Genomic DNA, 18837 nt, shown 5'->3' with positions numbered 1-18837 from the left:
CAGGGGAAGGCCCAATTCAAAGGTTGACTGGTCATCTTTCAGTAGCTTAATATTTTATGCGTGTTTTAAACTGGTACAAATGAGGTGAAACAATTGCCCCTACAGTTCAAACATGGAAAAAAATGAATAGAATTATGAATGCTATCACAACATGTACTGCATTAGTTCACATCATTTGCATTTTGTTGCTGCATAATTTAGTCAACCTTGTTGCATATTTTGTCCTCTGCTGACACAAAATCCCAGTGACCCTGGAAACCATTTTTGTTAAAAACTGTAGCTAAATCATAGCAGGGAATTACCAGATTTAAAAAGGTATTCACGTGGCTCTCAGTGGGAAGCCTACAATACAGCAATAGTAAGAGCATTTTACATTTAAACATTAAAATTAAAACTAATCTTCAACAATATGCGCTCACATTATATAAAAATTGCCAAAACTATCTTTATTTTGAAACTAAGAGGATTCCAGTTTTAGTTATTAACTCAAACCTTCGAACTTTTCGCCTTGATTTGTTTGGAATGCTCTAGCCCCAATAAAAATATATTTTTTGCAAATGTTCTAAAAAGAACGTGTCCTCCGTTCTTCCTCCAGGCGTTCTGCGAGTCACACCCATCTATGCCTGCGGTTTTTACCCTCTCGTGTCAGCTCTCGGCGGTATCAATAACAAGGTTTGGCCACGCCCCCGTGGCTGTTGGAACGCATTTGCCACATACCTTTCTCAGACGGAGCACAATGGGGCAGCGCTGCAGCAGGCCTGCTGTTCCAGGTGAGTTTTAGACATTTCTTTGATTGACAGTGGCGCATTTCCGGACCTTCTTGCCCTTTTGCTGTTTGCAACGACATGAGACTGTGTGAAACTGAACTGTTTGACCGTGCTTGGTCAGGTGTTTGAGTATATTTGAACAGGGGTCTTGTCTATGCAGCAGGATTCTGACATTCTGAAAATCTCTTGTGGAATCTTGCTTGGCCTGACGCCTGACGCATGCCCGTAGGCTATGGCATCCACGTGACTCTACCAGGTGACTGTACTCCGAGGCAATGAGACGCGGCTTGATTCCACCTCATGTCTCTTCTCACCAGTGCTTTAAATGGGAAAAAAAAATGCAGGTACTCATCAAATTGAGCAAGAAGGCGGGGCTGGGAGGCGGGACAATGGGCGGGGCTAATGTCACTTCAAAGAGCGCAAAATTGTTGGGGTGTGAATAATGACAAATTGCTTCAATCTGTAATATATTGTTGATACCCTTGCATATATTAAAGATAAAACATTCTCTTTCAAATGCAGCATATGAACTTGCCGGTGCACAAATGGCACATGAATCACATTTATTATGCACAGATTCAGCGACCATGGCCAGCTTATAGAAGAAAAGTAGACAATTTTTCTACCAACCAATACTAGTTGACAGATTATTGATATGACATTCATTAGTACAGTTCACAAGTGAGCACTTTACAAACTGAGGCCAGAAGACTGCTTCCACTAAACATGATGTGTGTGCAGGACAGAGACATCATAAGGATTATTTGGGGTCCTAGGCCAAATATATATTGGGGGCCCCTTACTAAAACCGTGTGGAATTTTTGATCTAATTTCAGTTCTCTCATGCCCTTTTTGGCCAGGTCACTCACAGTGCACAGGTGCACTTGTCTACATTGAAAATGTTTTACCATCTAATATTCATGGAAAGTGATGTGTTTTAAATATGGATACAGCAGAAGCTCACTAATATTAACTGCAAACAATCTGACACCCACCCCCCAACCCCATTTCTCATAAGCGAGGTCATGGTTTGATCTAAAAGAAACTTCAATGGATGTTGCATGAAACAAAATGTATCGCCAAAATGTCTGTATTAAAGTCACATCACCCACATTAAAAATAAATTACATGAAAATGCTATTTCAAACGATCTGATAAAACAATTACTCAAGGTCAGCAGGACGAAGCTGTCTGCAGAACAGAGCAACCTTTAGGTGTTTAATCAGTGTGACTTTGACGTGATATTGCTGTAATGATGAAATTACACACTCAAACGCCCTGAATTTACATAATTTAGTAAACGCTGTTCCTGTCCTCTCATCTGTCCATCTCTCTCTCTTGAGATTTCCCAACAATCACCATTAAGCATCCAACTAAAAGAGAGAGGCGGTGGACAAAGGTATTGATTTAAAGGGCATCCAGATGAAACCAGGGTGGGGCGGGGCGCAATGGTTGAAGATGCCAATCCCAAGCCAAGAAACCCAATTCATTGCACTATAGTAAATTGACCCTTATGTAGTAGCAAAGCAAGTGGAGGAGGTCTGAATTAAAGAAATGAGTTCCAATATGTTCAGTGGCAATTGGCAGTAGAAAACACACATACACAAACTAATTAATAAAGTGTACATTTTTCCCTTGAGGTATTTTGGTGCTTTCTGAAAGATGTATATTACCCAAGTCAATGTTACTAATTTTATCGACCTCAGAAGGATGAAAGGCTGAGTGAACCTCCTAGGATTTAAAGCTGAGACCAAGAGGTCAAACACACATTTTTTAAGTGGATGCATTAGGCAACTGAGTAACCACAACACTAACCCGCACCCTACTTCTTGAACATCTAGCAAGTACCTGCTAAACCTGGGACAGGTCTGCTTTCATTGCTCTGCCTTGCTTCTAACAATGCTGCTCTAATAGCCACAGCTGGCCATTTGGGGGGTGGGGGAGGGTAGAGGAGAATCAGTGTAGCTACGAAGCACATCTAACATAACTGGTTTGACCTTGACTATTACTGCCTGCATCAGTGTCTTTCCTGAGTCCCGGCACGAGACACACCACTGTGAAAAGAGTCTGCTGCCTGCACAGCTCTAACAGTGTGAGGGAGAGGCAAGGGCCTACGGCACATGACTGACCCACAAAAGAGTTTGCTGTAGGCTAACATTCCATGTTTAGGGCCACCAGTATCACCGTCTTTAGTATGCTTTATCTTTCTGGTTATGGACTAACAGACTGCTATACAGCACTGACCTTGACGTGCGGCCCCTGATCAACAGCAGCACTAGGCTGCAGCCTACTCAACTAAGAACTGACATCAAAAAGATGTTAAATAAACATGCAGCATTTATTCAAAGGTTAAGTGACGTTAAAAAAAAGTAAGTAAGTCGGGTGTCCTGCACCCCTTAACTTTACCAACACTCATTTTCAAACACATCTTGCAGCAAGAGTGTAAACAATATATAAAGTCTCTTCCCAATTAAAAAAGTGTTATTTTATTAACATGCAGAACCGCTTATCCTTATTACATCAGATTATACCAGTGCATTGATAAGCATTTTTTCGTTTAAAGTGATAGTTTTCAAACGTGAATTTAAAAACAAGAATTCTTCCCTTCAACCTGAAAACAATGCCAATAATGAACTTATATTCATCCTCTTGAGCGGCCTGGTTCCTATTATACATGATCACTATAATTTATCAATCAAACACAGGGGAGGATTTTGTAAATCGCATATCCTGAAGTAATATTGAGAGGTTCTTCTATAGGTGATAATGAAGTAAAAGGAGGGAAAGTATAAACAATTGCGTAGGATCACACAATTTGGTAAAGTGGGGAAGCCAGGATTAATCCCAGATTTTCTAATTTCTGGTCAATTTCACAATGTGAAACCAGAAGACCTGGGATTAATCCTGGCTTCCCCACTGTACCAAATTGTGTGATCCTAGGCAAACAAAAATGTTAGTGAGAACCCATGATATTCACTAATCCGCTTGTTAAATACAAATCTAAACCCTATTTCTGGTGTAAATTGGATAGTTGTATAAAGGACAACAACCAAAAAAACGGCACAATACTGAAGATCAAATCAGTGCATAGCACTCCAGGGGCCATCAAAAAGGAAAATTCCACGTCTGTGATTTATTAAAGGCCTGCTATCCCAGATACCAGTCGCTGCTGCCCAAACGTTTTAATTGTACCAACACCTGGCCTGAATAAATGCCATAGAACCGGACCAAATACAGAAGTATAATTGGGTTGGGGGTGGGTCACCCCATACAAACCCTCCTGAAGATCTGCCCTTGGAGAGAGGAGCTGGGCCTGTAGCGAGGACCGGAGTGAAACACAGCAGCTGAGGCAGAAACAGCAGGAAAGGAATTTATTAGATTCCTTTCGTTTTGTTCCTGCCTCTGCTGGAGCGCAGGATTGGATGGGCCCCTTGGAGAGATGTAATGCAGGGCACCAGGGTCAAGTGCAGCAGCCGCCCCTGCATTACACAAGCACACTAATTTGTTTCAGGCACGGTAGTCCGAAACAAATTAGTGTGCTTGTGTAATGAAAGGGCGGCTGCTGCACTTCACCCCGGTGCCCTGCATTACATCTCTCCAAGGGGCCCATCCAATCCTGCGTTCCAGCAGAGGCAGGAACAATACAAACGTTGTGCAGGGTACTAACCTATGTACAGGAGGAGTTGACGAAGAGGGTTCCTCGCTGGGTCTGGCAAATCCCTTCACGATAGTGCTCTTCTTCTGTGAAGTGGTGATCCTGCGGCTCTGCTTTCCGTCCTGCACTAGGAAACCGAAACGGGAAAACCAGCCTAAACTGGCCTTTTTAAAGGGCTTCCGATCCTTCACGCCAAACAACTACCTGGCGGGTGACGTCAAACATTACTTGGCTGCGCCACGTCACTACCGGTGTGAAACCGGTGTGAAATGGCCATCACGAGAACATGTGTCACAGTGTAAAAATGTGACGCATGCTCACTAGACCTGAAACGCCGACCTGATTGAATGAATACCGGTACTCTCCTTTGTAAGGAAAAAGTGCAGGTACTCTTGGGGGGGGGAAAAAAAGAAGTGCCGGTACTCTGTAACGGTGAGTACCGTCCCATTTAAAGCACTGCTTCACACCAGCTTACACTTCCTGTCTCGTTATCTCACTCTTGCAGGTTCTTTTACATCCCTGCTTTTTCCCTTTGTCGCTGTTTTGCTACCTTTCTCTTCCTCCTTGTCTTCCTTTTCTACATTTCTCTCTTTTGCTCTGGGTCAAAACCAGATGCTAAATCCCTGTCCCCAAAGCGAGAGCCGGGCCTACCACATGGAGCCACCGGCACTAATCCGGTATTGACTATTGCTTGATTACAGCAAGAGGATAGGGTAGGATGTACTAAACGTTTTTGTAGTCGGAAAACACTCTGAATCTGGGTTTATGATAGCAAAAAAGTTAATACCCATGAATAAAACCCTTTTAAAGGGTGGGATTGCGACAGGACACCATGTCACTATTTGGAAGAGGTGTGTTGAGGGCAGCACACAACGCCCATTGGGCTGAAAGGGCTTCAGCCCCCCCATCGTGTCTCAGCCCGGGCTGCTGCAGCTCAAGCTGCTCTGGGTTCGGCTTGGCAGTGTTGGAGTCTTATCTCCGGCATACCCAAGTTTTTCACTGGTCTTTAAAGACTATTTGCACATTTACATACCTTTGTAAACTGGTTACTGAGGCTTAGTTTTTTTTTTGGTTCCATTAGCCCCTGGGCCTCCACTCTGCTTATTCCTTTGCTGTAGTGTGAGAATGCATTTCATGAAAAGGAATATAAATTAGGGTTGCCAAAAGAAAAATGCCAGCCATGTGTTGTTCAAAGAGCCTGCAAAGACCTCGTCTTGATACTAAATAGGGTTATAAATAAAAAATGATGTATTCATTTGTAAAGTGGTTTTTCTGTCTTTGTTCCCTTTAATTATCAGTCATTGATCATTCAGGCAGCCCTAGAACACAATTAAAAGTGCTTTTTATTTATATTTGCTGTTCAAAATATGCACAGTTAAGTGCTAAAAATATGGTTTTAGATGACTGTTTATTTTTGTACGGTCTAGGAAATCAAAATTATGAGCTGACAACCCTAATCATAAGACTGTAAGTTTGCAGCAGGATCAGCACATTATATATTTCCTCCACCCTCAATCCCTGATCAAGAATAATGCTGAAAAAGCCTCGAACCTAAGGAGTGAACAAGGGAGGAACCCTGCCCTAATTACTCAAGTAATGCCCAAAAATAATGCCCATTGGTCAACCTTCAATCTATATGATCAACATGACATTACCAAAATATCACTTTTTCTGAAACCAAATAATCTTTACAATGACCCACTGCCGTCTAAATGCTGGCCCTCCTGCAACCACATGGTCATCCCCTACTGGACTAAGATAATTAATCAATTGCTTGCCCAAGGATCAATTCCGGACTGCCTAAAAACAGGCCAGGTGGTCCCTCTCCTAAAGAAACCTACGGAGAAGCCATCGGACCCTAACAACTTTTGTCCGGTAACAACCATTCCCCTACTAGCCAAAGTACTAGAAAAATGTGCGCACAATCAGTTAAGTCAACACATTACTGAATTTGAGCTACTTAATGACGGCTAATCAGGGTTCAGACCAAACCACAGTACGGAAACAGCAATCCTACACATAGTAGATGATGCTTTGCTAGCCCTCGACTGTAATGAAACCTGTCTCCTGATCCTTCTAGACCTATCATCTGCATTTGACACAGTAAACCATCCCAAATTATTAGAGTGCCTGTAAAATAGGATGGGCTTATCAGGAACTGTACTGAAATGGTTCCATACAATCTGATATCAGCAAGCTGTCTGTTGATCTCCTGGAGGTAGTCATTCCTGTTCATTATTACCACATTCCCACCTTGATCAGCCAATCCAATACCAATGGTCTGATCTGATTGTAACTCCCTCAGGGCTGTCATTTCTGCCCGGGTCAAGTTGTGATCCTTGCAAGTACAACCGCTGTGTCTCCCCGTCAATTTATATAGATATTTTGTCTTTGTTTCCCTAAATAAGTCAATGTTGTGATGTGTACTACAGGGCAGGAATTTAGAGCAAGACTTTAGGCCACTGTCAATATGCACATGTTCAACAATACCCAGGTGATCCCTCAGTGTATTCACATCAACCTGTTCCTCATCCTGCAAAGACATAAACATTTGTAAGTCACAAAAATCTGACACAGTTTGTCCCCGAGGTGGTACATGCTCAGTTGACGGAATGGGCCGCATAGGGTTGGAATTGAAATGCTCTTTTAATTTTAATAAGTGGGTGAACTTGTGTAAATTTTCAAAAACATCAACTAAATCCCCCATCTAAGATGGGCAAAAGCACAAACCCTTGCTCAATACATTCTGTTTATTTACATTTAGAGAACAATTTGATAGAGTCACAATAACTAATTCATTAAGATCGAACATGCAATTAGCATCATTGTTGTCCCTATGTAACTGAGCACCCAACAGTCTGTGTCACTAGATCTTCTTACACCAGTGTCTGTACTTCTGGTACCTCAACTTTTTTGCCATCCCCTCCCACCCCTTTGCATTTTTGCTCCTTTCTTATGGTTTTGACCCCCAATCGTAATCTTTCGATCTCTACTACAACAGTCAATGGACCTTGTGGTATAGGGTTGGACGGAACATCCTCAAGCGAGGTACTGCTCCCAGGGACGTTAGAGAGCTACTACTGACAAGCCTGGTATCAATCGTCTCATCTCATCTCACCTTACCTTCATCTGGTAATTTTTCGTTTTCATACCTGCATGAAAAGATATAGATCTTTCCTTCCCTATAGTCATTAGCATCCCTTTTGATTTTCCATAATTTTTTGTCACGTAAATAACTTGATAGTCCAAAACAAGGATTTTGAATTCGCTCCCACCGAATATCAGAAGAATCGCCTCCGCTCCTCGATTCAAAAAGGAGACTAAGTCATTTCTGATGGGTAAATATCTCCCATAACGAACAACAGAGACGTCTAAGTAGTTATGGATATAGGTTGTCAATACTGCGTTACTAACTCAGAACAAAGAAACTGTTCACCTCCCGACGCTAGATACTATCATTAACTGAGCTTGAATGGCTAGCCGCTACTCCTAAAATGAAGTACGGCAGGAAATTCTGGAATGTAATCTAATGTTTTTTAGTATCCCTCAGTATATCTTTTTGTATGGATAAATATTTGCCAATGTTAGCGGAACACTTAGAGATGTTCTTGTTGTGAAATAATTGGATATCTGCTGATATCAAATTGGTTGAAATATAAAACGCTCTGACACCCAACTCAGGGTCTGGTTTGCGCTATAGAAAACACTGAATAAATAAATATCAAATAAATAAATAAATGCCATAATAGCAATAGTTTAACTTATATCTTAAACCCTACGTCACCGTCAATAACATGCTGAGTTACTTCAAGTGTCTGGGAATGTACCCTGCATTCAGACAACTCACTCACAGCGATCACAATTCACTCACACTAATAACCATGCACTCACACCATTCACCCACTCACCCTGCACTCACAGTGATCACTCTACACTCATAATACACATGTGCTGTTCACCCTGTACCTCACCATGCAGTCACACGAGCACACTACTCACCCTGTACTTATGTGACACTTCACTCACCTGTCCCCCTCACTGCTCAATCTGCAGTCCCACTCAAACAAGCCCATCACTAACCATGAATTAATTTGTCTCACTCTGCACATACATCCACACTCAAATTCGTATGGTCACCTCACTCACCCTGCAGTCACTCCTCTCACCCTACTCTCACACTGTTGCATCGCTACCGTGCACTCACATGGGCACTCCTGCCACCCACACAGCACATAAAGTATGCCTGCTACAAAGAACGTGTACCATGCAGATCACAGAACTGATTGTGAGTTAACTATGAGTAGTGCTATAAAAAAATGAAATGTTGTTAGAAAGGTGCTATAGAGAAAAGAGGTGCATTTTTGGTGAGTGGGTTTTTGTGAGGCGATTCATGGAGAAGGAGGAAATGGGGAAGGGGGTGCCAAAAAAGACTGTTGCACCATGTGCAACCAGTGCAAGGGCCAGCACTGGCTGGTAGTGTTTGCCCCCAGTGGCAGCTTCTGCACAATGATGGAGTAGCATTGCCCCACTGCTTTCATGCAGTGGAAAGGAAATTTAAAATGATAATAACTTTAAGTTATTATCATGTTATGTTTCCTTTGCGGGTGGGCGGGGCTGCTCTGCTCAGGAAACAGGACAGGGGAGGGTATGCCCACCCCCAAGTGCGCAATGACTGTTTAGTCGGCCCTCTTGGGCTGCTTAAACCAGTCATGCGCACTCTCCCCGTCCCCATGCTGCTGCCTTACAGCCTGCATGGTGGAAAGGCCCACCCCTACATCCCCTGGCTGAGCACCGTGTCACAGCGCTGAGACCAATCACAACGCTGCATTGCTGCAATGTGATTGGCATAGGGGAGGGAACCTGGCTGCCTGCTTCCTATTCCTAAAGTCGGAAGCAGGAGCAGGACCAGAGATGCCAGACCAGGGACCCGACCGGTGGAAAGGTACATATTAATTGCTTTTCTTTCCTCGCCTGACTCTCCCCGCGCAACCCCCATGTACCCCGTGACCCCCGTGCCTGCCCCACCCACCCATCCATGAGCCATGCCCTGTTGGTGTCCCCCCCGAAATTCAGGTCTAGTTGCATCCCTGGTTGAGGGCGTCTCTTCCAAACTGTGATTCTGTACAAGATGTGTCAATGGTTTGCAATTGGAATTCTTTCTGGTGGCAAACCATTGAGAACTTATACTCCAAATTTGTGGTGGCAACTTAATTACAAAAGGTGCTTTACAATTACATGTCATGTTACTGGCAGTTTTCATTGCTTTAGATCTGACTTTCATTGTCACAGTTCTGATTTTTTTGATTCTGAAATTAGACAGTCAACTCCTGTCACTCATGTTATTTCTTCAAAGAAAGATTACAAGCATAGTCAAACCCAATATGTCTGGGCTTTTCCAGTAAAAGTATTTGTTGTACTCATTGTAAATTGTTGGATGTGTGTGGATACACCAATATGGTACATAAGCATGATGCAGGGATTCTGCTCAGGAACGGAACTATGCTTGGGACCATAGAACATCGGCATGCAGGGACTGAGTCACCATACCACTTCAGTACCTATGAGCTCGAGTCCGACTAGCCATAGTTCCTCACTTGCCCTTTTAACTAAGGGTGGGCAGAGCAGGCATAGTGCCTCTACGCGGAGTTCCACGGAGTTGGAAAAAACTCTGTGGAACTCCGCTCCCTCCCCCCTCCCAAAGTAATTATAATGTAAAAAAAAAGGCACTTACCTGCCTGTGGCTGCCTCCTCCTCGCCATGGCTGCTCTCCTTCCTCGTCCTCGCTGTCCTTCTTCTTTGATAACCCCTATGTTGTACGTCTCATTATAATTACTTTGGGAGGGTGGAGGAGTCGGCTAACTCCGCTCCGCCACGGAGTCGGAGTTTTACCTAAACTCTGCGTTCCCAATGGAACGCGGAGTAGGCATACTCTATAAACTCCGCTGGCAGGGCAGAGTTACCCGCCTGGGGTAACTTCTAACCTTACCAGAGAAACAAGTGAATTGGCACCCCAGAACACAACAATCTCAACCCTCTCAGGGATCACAGTAACAGGACACACCCTTTCACTCTCTCACTCGCACTCGTCCACAATAAAATAAACAAGAGACACAAAGGAAGTTTAAAATATTTATTCAAACTATTGTCTCCAAAAATGCAGTATTAGTGCCACAATTAGAAAACAAATGCATATCAAAAATATCGTAAGCATGGCTAGTGAACCATATACTATTAAAAGCCCTGTAATGGTATAAGACAGATTAGCCTAAGTCCCCGCCCCCATTTTCTACTGAAGCTAAATGATTATATATCAAAGATCTCTGGGATTAGTGGTGGGCCCTGTACCTTAGCATACACAGATGAACGTTCTACATCTCAACTGCCGCAGTGATCTTGTCTCAGAACTCTCACTCCATGTGTTTGATTAAACTCTTGTGCTCAGCTGTATGACAACCCAGGTGTGCTCATAAACAGCAGCTGCATTCTCGTGTTGTGTCTAGGTGCAAGTGTCTGACCAGATAGAATAACAAGGGGCATTGTTATTTGACCTTGTCTAAGGTATTCAGACTAAATCCCAGGAAAAGATCAAAACATAAAAACATATGCAGGTTCCATGTGAAAGTACAGAGTGCCACAAAGCAAATGTGTTTTGTTAGAAATGGGATCTCTGGTTGGCTAAGGCTTGCGCCAAAGCCAGACAGAGACCACCACAAAGATAACCCCTGCTCACCCCCTTGGTAGCTTGGCACGAGCAGTCAGGCTAATCCCGGAGGCCATGTGTAAAGCGTTTGCACAACACACACACAGCAACAACATACTAGGCACACCACAAAAGGAACTTCACACAAGGTTGTATCAAAAATAGCCTTTGTATTATCATAAAACACACTATACACTGTGCCAACTGGCACTGGGCAATATTTACAGGGGATTATATACACATGACAGGGCCACGTGGGCCACTGTCAGAATCATCACTTAGTAAAGATAATAAATGTAGACATATACTAAACGTAGAACACAACCAGTAATTGCTGGCAAACACTGTACTCAGCATCATCCTGTAACCATAAATCATATTATGCACGGTATCACATTAGGCGAGAAATATATTCTGCGCCAACCTTATAAGCCTAAACATATTAGACCATAACCTCCTAAGCATAACTCACATTAGGAAATACTCTTACTAACATAAACCGCAGTAGGGAATAACTCATACCTAAACCACAGCAGAGAATAATCTCACATGCATAAACCACAGTATGCAAATAACCTCATACCTGAACCACAGTAGAGGATAACTCAAACATGACACAGTATGTAAAACCTCCTAATCATAAAAAACACATTTAGAGGCATAAATCAGGGTGCGTCAATCATAGTATATAAATTACATTTCCTAGCACCACATAATCACCTTAGGGCCTGGCGCCCTATAAACCTAATAGTTCCCCTGGCCAACTGGCCATCTCAAAAGGGGCTTAAGTGCCCTATGTCCAAGAGTCAGAACGGCTGCCTAGCAGCGAAAGTCAAGGGTGCGCCACTGCGTCAACCTAAACGTAGCAGCTGCCCACTAAGTGCTGGGCAGCTGTGAAACTCACTGGCACTTACTGTGCCTTTGGTCCCACTCAGGGATTCTCTCGCAATGGTGCCTAATTTGTCGTTGCTGCACGTGCTGGCGCTGCTGTGGCACTTCTCATGAGGGGGCCCGGCACCTCTGTGCCCTCTGGACCCCCCACTGCACTAAAACATCTGCCACCATCGTTGGGACGGCCCGCTCTCTGGCGGGACTGCCCAGGCGCCGACAATGCGGCTCGATATGCCCCAAGTCGCTAGTCAGCTGGGGCTCTCTCAGGCACCAAAAAGAACTTGCCCCCAAAGAACTGTGACCCTCTTAAAACAAATCTGCCCCCTTGTAGGAGCAGCCCGCTCTCTCATGGGTCCGCTCAGAACTAGGGTAAGCGGTAGCTTCACTCACCGGGGCTTTGTGTGGTTACTCTGCTCCTCTCCCGGTTGCGTACTGCTCTTCACTGCCGGCACCGGCATGGGGCTTCCCTCGCTCACGGGAGCCCCGCGCTGCTCTAGGCAGCCTCTTCCACTCGTGCGGCGGGGGCAGGCACCGGCAATGAGCTTCGGGCCCCCTCTGCCTCCATCACTCTCATCACGGCTCCTCTTCTCTAGTGGGGGCGTGCGCGGATCTTCCCTCAGAAAACTGGAAGTCCCGCCCTCCCCCAGGCACTACGTTGCCTGACTTCCTCCCAGCCGCGGCAGTGAAAAGCGGGGTGGGCTCCCGCCTCGTAAATCAGGATATAAGCGGGGTGGGCACCTGCAAGGCTTCTTCAGAATGCGGGGTGGGCACCCGCCATTTCCAGCATTGCCGGGGGAATCCCTACGCCGGGGGATTCCCTCTCTCTCTTTCTGCAGCACCGCGCTGCCAGGCCCACGCGCGCTCCACAGCTGCAGGGAGACAGCACCTTTAGGAAATAAAATAAAGCGCTCATAAGGCGCTAGATGCCACAAGAGTCCTGGAAGTCCTTGAGGATGATCAGCACAAAAAGGTCCAAAATAACAGGTCTTACAGGTCCAGGGGCAAGGCAGGGCCCAGGGAGGCAAGCCCTCATGGCAGCCCCCCCTCCTGGGCCCCAGCAGCAGCACACCCCAGCAGGAACAGCACATCAAGACTGAACATTTTCATGGGGTCACAGCCCCTATATCTATACTACATTTCCCTTTGTGAAAAGTGCACGGCATGGGGATACCAGTCAGAAGTGGTTTAGGGTGGATTTGGAGCACCTTGTTTTGCCCAGCTCGTCTCCCCTTTGTCAGGTGGGGGCTCAGTGATCAGATACACCACTGGGGGCGGAGCCAGCATTGTGGAGGGAAGGCACAGCCCTATTCAGGTCCCAGGTGCAACTCCTCCCTCCCATCTGCATGCAGATCTCGCTATTCATCACTGGGCTGACTCACCCTGTCTCCTGGAGCCACCCACACCTCTCAGCTCCTGTCACTCACAAGCCAGACATGCAATTCACATCAGGCAGGCAGACACATAGCACAGAGAAATGCCAACTTCTACAAGTGTTACAGCAAACACATGATAGACGGAATGCTGACAATGCAAACATTCTCCCCCAGTCAAAAGATCTGGGTTAAATCCATTATTTTTTTCCCTCTACGCCACCCCAGTTTGGTCCCAGCCATATGCAAATCAGTCTTGACTCTGAGCCCCATGGGAACAGTCCAGACCGAACTGCCAGGCCAGGTCCTCCCTGGACCGGAACCAAGCGCCTGGGACTGGTTTCAGGGTATGTCACCCTTCTTCAGCCAGGCTAGCTTGAATCCAGTGGCACAGTGAGCAAGGGACCCATGTCTGGACATACCCATCCCACTTAGGGCGAAAAGTGTTACAGCAAACAAATGATGGACGGAATGCTGACAATGCAAACATTCTCCCCCAGTCAGAAGATATGGGTTAAATCCTTTGTTTTTTGCCCACTACGCCACCCCAGTTTGGACCCAGCCATATGCAAATCAGTCTTGACCCTGTGCTCCATGGGAACAGTCCAGACCAAACTGCCAGGCCAGGAACTCCCTGGACTGGAAACAAGCATCCTGGGACCGGTTTCAGGGTATGTCACCCTTCTTCAGCCAGGCTAGCTTGATCCAGTGACACAGTGAGCAAGGGACCCACGTCTGGGCATACCCATCCCACTTAGGGCGAAAAGTCTTACAGCAAACAAATGATGGACGGAATGCTGACAATGCAAACATTCTCCCCCAGTCAAAAGATCTGGGTTAAATCCATCGTTTTTTTGCCCGCTACGCCACCCCAGTTTGGACCCAGCCATATGCAAATCAGTCCTGACCCTGTGCCACATGGGAACAGTCCAGACCGAACTGCCAGGCCAGGTCCTCCCTGGACCGGAAACAAGTATCCTGGGACCGGTTTCAGGGTATGTCACCCTTCTTCAGCCAGGCTAGCTTGAATCCAGTGGCACAGTGAGCAAGGGACCCACGTCTGGGCATACCCATCCCACTTAGGACGAAAAGTGTTAGAGCAAACAAATGATGGACGGAATGCTGACAATGCAAACATTCTCCCCCAGTCAAAAGATCTGGGTTAAATCCATTGTTTTTTTGCCCACTACGCCACCCCAGTTTGGACACAGCCATATGCAAATCAGTCTTGACCATGTGCCCCATGGGAACAGTCCAGACCAAACTGCCAGGCCAGGTCCTCCCTGGACCGAAAACAAGCATCCTGGGACCGGTTTCAGGGTATGTCACCCTTCTTCAGCCAGGCTAGCTTGAATCCAGTGGCACAGTGAGCAAGGGACCCACGTCTGGCATGCCCATCCCACTTAGGGTGAACAGTGTTACAGCAAACAAATGATGGGTGGAATGCTGACAATGCAAACATTCTCCCCCAGTCAAAAGATCTGAGTTAAATCCATCATTTTTTGGCCCACTACGCCACCCCAGTTTGGACCCAGCCATATGCAAATCAGTCTTGACCCTGTGCCCCATGGGAACAGTCCAGACCGAACTGCCACGCCAGGTCCTCCCTGGACCAGAAACAAGCATTCTGGGACCGGTTTCAGGGTATGTCACCCTTCTTCAGCCAGGCTTACTTGAATCCAGTGGCACAGTGAGCAAGGGACCCACATCTGGGCATACCCATCCCACTTAGGGCGAAAAGTGTTACAGCAAACAAATGATGGACGGAATGCTGACAATGCAAACATTCTCCCCCAGTCAAAAGATATGGGTTAAATCCATTGTTTTTTGCCCACTACGCCACCCCAGTTTGCACCCAGCCATATGCAAATCAGACTTGACCCTGTGCCCCATGGGAACAGTGCAGACCGAACTGCCAGGCCAGGTCTTCCCTGGACCGGAAACAAGCATCCTGGGACCGGTTTCAGGGTATGTCACCCTTCTTCAACCAGGCTAGCTTGATCCAGTGGCACAGTGAGCAAGGGACCCACGTCTGGGCATACCCATCCCACTTAGGGCGAAAAGTCTTACAGCAAAGAAATGATGGACAGAATGCTGACAATGCAAACATTCTCCCCCAGTCAAAAGATCTGGGTTAAATCCATCATTTTTTTGCCCACTACGCCACCCGAGTTTGGACCCAGCCATATGCAAATCAGTATTGACCCTGTGCCCCATGGGAACAGTCCAGACCGAACTGCCAGGCCAGGTCCTCCCTGGACCGGAAACAAGCATCCTGGGACCGGTTTCAGGGTATGTCACCCTTCTTCAGCCAGGCTAGCTTGAATCCAGTGGCACAGTGAGCAAGGGACCCACGTCTGGGCATACCCATCCCACTTAGGACGAAAAGTGTTAGAGCAAACAAATGATGGACGGAATGCTGACAATGCAAACATTCTCCCCCAGTCAAAAGATCTGGGTTAAATCCATTGTTTTTTTGCCCACTACGCCACTCTAGTTTGGACCCAGCCATATGCAAATCAGTCTTGACCCTGTGCCCCATGGGAACAGTCCAGACCGAACTGCCAGGCCAGGTCCTCCCTGGACTGGAAACAAGCATCCTGGGACTGGTTTCAGGGTATGTCACCCTTCTTCAACCAGGCTAGCTTGATCCAGTGGCACAGTGAGCAAGGGACCCACGTCTGGGCATACCCATTCCCACTTACAACGAAAAGTCTTAAAGCAAACAAATGATGGACAGAATGCTGACAATGCAAACATTCTCCCCCAGTCAAAAGATCTGGGTTAAATCCATTATTTTTTTGCCCACTACGCCACCCCAGTTTGGACCCAGCCATATGCAACTCAGTCTTGACCCTGTGCCCCATGGGAACAGTCCAGACCGAACTGCCAGGCCAGGTCCTCCCTGGACTGGAAACAAGCATTCTGGGACCGGTTTCAGGCTATGTCACCCTTCTTCAGCCAGGCTTACTTTAATCCAGTGGCACAGTGAGCAAGGGACCCACGTCTGGGCATACCCATCCCACTTAGGGCGAAAAGTGTTAGAGCAAACAAATGATGGACGGAATGATGACAATGCAAACATTCTCCCCCAGTCAAAAGATCTGGGTTAAATCCATTGTTTTTTTGCCCACTACGCCACCCCAGTTTGGACCCAGCCATATGCAAATCAGTCTTGACCCTGTACCCCATGGGAACAGTCCAGACCGAACTGCCAGGCCAGGTCTTCCCTGGACCGGAAACAAGCATCCTGGGACCGGTTTCAGGGTATGTCACCCTTCTTCAGCCAGGCTAGCTTGAATCCAGTGGCACAGAGAGCAAGGGACCCACGTCTGGGCACACCTATCCCACTTAGGGTGAAAAGTGTTACAGCAAACAAATGATGGACGGAATGCTGACAATGCAAACATTCTCCCCCAGTCAAAAGATCTGGGTTAAATCCATCATTTTTTTTGCCCACTACGCCACCCCAGTTTGGACCCAGCCATATGCAAATCAGTCTTGACCCTGTGCCCCATGGGAACAGTCCAGACCGAACTGCCAGGCCAGGTTCTCCCTGGACCGGAAACAAGCATCCTGGGACCGGTTTCAGGGTATGTCACACTTCTTCAACCAGGCTAGCTTGATCCAGTGCCACAGTGAGCAAGGGACCCACGTCTGGGCATACCCATCCCACTTAGGGCGAAAAAGCTTACAGCAAACAAATGATGGACAGAATGCTGACAATGCAAACATTCTCCCCCAGTCAAAAGATCTGGGTTAAATTCATTATTTTTTTGCCCACTACGCCACCCCAGTTTGGACCCAGCCATAAGCAAATCAGTCATGACCCTGTGCCTCATGGGAACAGTCCAGACCGAACTGCCAGGCCAGGTCCTCCCTGGACTGGAAACAAGCATCCTGGGACTGGTTTCAGGGTATGTCACTCTTCTTCAACCAGGCTAGCTTGATCCAGTGGCACAGTGAGCAAGGGACCCACGTCTGGGCATACCCATTCCCACTTACAACGAAAAGTCTTAAAGCAAACAAATGATGGACAGAATGCTGACAATGCAAACATTCTCCCCCAGTCAAAAGATCTGGGTTAAATCCATTATTTTTTTGCCCACTACGCCACCCCAGTTTGGACCCAGCCATATGCAACTCAGTCTTGACCCTGTGCCCCATGGGAACAGTCCAGACCGAACTGCCAGGCCAGGTCCTCCCTGGACTGGAAACAAGCATTCTGGGACCGGTTTCCGGCTATGTCACCCTTCTTCAGCCAAGCTTACTTGAATCCAGTGGCACAGTGAGCAAGGGACCCACGTCTGGGCATACCCATCCCACTTAGGGCGAAAAGTGTTACAGCAAACAAATGATGGATGGAATGCTGACAATGCAAACATTCTCCCCCAGTCAAAAGATCTGGGTTAAATCCATTGTTTTTTTGCCCACTACACCACCCCAGTTTGGACACAGCCATATTTATTTAGCGATTTATTTAGCGATTTGTATAGCGCCTGGTGACCCAAGGGCATCCCAGCGCTGTAAGAAGGTTGTTATCCATTGAGGGAAGGGAAGGGAGGAGGGACATTTATTTCGGGAATAGGTGCGTTTTCAGTTTTTTGCGAAAAACCAGGTAACTGGATTCCAGTCTGAGGGTGCGTGGCAGGGAGTTCCATCCCGTGGCCGCTTGAACCGAGAATCGTCGTCCTCCTGTGCGTGTCCTTTTGAATTTGGGGATGTTGGCTAAGTGCTCATTCTCCGAACGGAGGGATCTGGATGCTTTGTAGGGGGTGACCAAGCTGCTGAGGATCGCAGGGCCAGATCCGTTGATCAGTTTGTGTGTCGTGCACATGGCTTTGAATTCCACCCTTTGGTGCACAGGGAGCCTGTGCAGGGCCTTGAGGGCTGGTTTTGCTGACACTCTCGAGGGAAGGTTCATGAGCAGACGTGCCGCAGCGTTCTGTGTCCGCTGCAGTCTCGTCAAGGTGGCCTCTGGGGCTCCCAGGTAGACCATATTGCTATAATCCAGACGGGACAATACTAGTCCCTGGATAAGGAGTTTCCTGGAAGCAGGTGGTAGTAAGGGGAGAATCTTACGGGTAGTGCGCATGAGCCCAAAACAGGTGCCGCAGTTTTGGCCGCTTGCGTCTTCATGGTGAGCTCAGGTTCGAGCCATACTCCAAGGGTCTTGATTTCACGCTTCGGGGAGGGGATTTCTCCGAACACGTCAGGCCAGACTGTTGGGGGAATGGTCGCCCATTGTTTTCCCAGGAGCATCACTTCAGTCTTAGACCCATTTAATTTTAATGATGAATCACTCATCCAGCTGTGGATTTGTGTGAGACAGTTAGCCAGGATCTCTGGGTGGTCGACTAGTTGGGATAAGGAGACGACCAGTTGAGTGTCATCAGCGTAGCTTACCATTTTTATGTCAAATGGTGTCACCACGTCTTCAAGAGGGGCCATATA

General features: G+C 46.8%; 1 protein-coding gene across 1 annotated transcript in view; it reads left to right on the top strand.

The window, feature by feature from the left end:
• Window positions 1-707: 707 nt before the first annotated feature.
• The window catches only part of LOC146812216 (protein-glutamine gamma-glutamyltransferase E-like), a 348360-nt gene continuing 330230 nt past the window's right edge, over window positions 708-18837 (top strand). The window contains exon 1 of the mRNA XM_085619245.1: window positions 708-770. Coding sequence (XP_085475371.1) covers window positions 737-770 — 34 coding nt within the window. The 5' untranslated portion in view covers window positions 708-736. The remainder of the gene's footprint in view (window positions 771-18837) is intronic.

The sequence above is a fragment of the Triturus cristatus genome, chromosome 7 (genome assembly GCF_964204655.1).
Source record: "Triturus cristatus chromosome 7, aTriCri1.1, whole genome shotgun sequence".
Taxonomy (NCBI): Eukaryota; Metazoa; Chordata; class Amphibia; order Caudata; family Salamandridae; genus Triturus; species Triturus cristatus.
The sequence above is the reverse complement of the archived record's forward strand: the minus strand, read 5'-3'. Positions and strand labels throughout refer to the sequence as shown.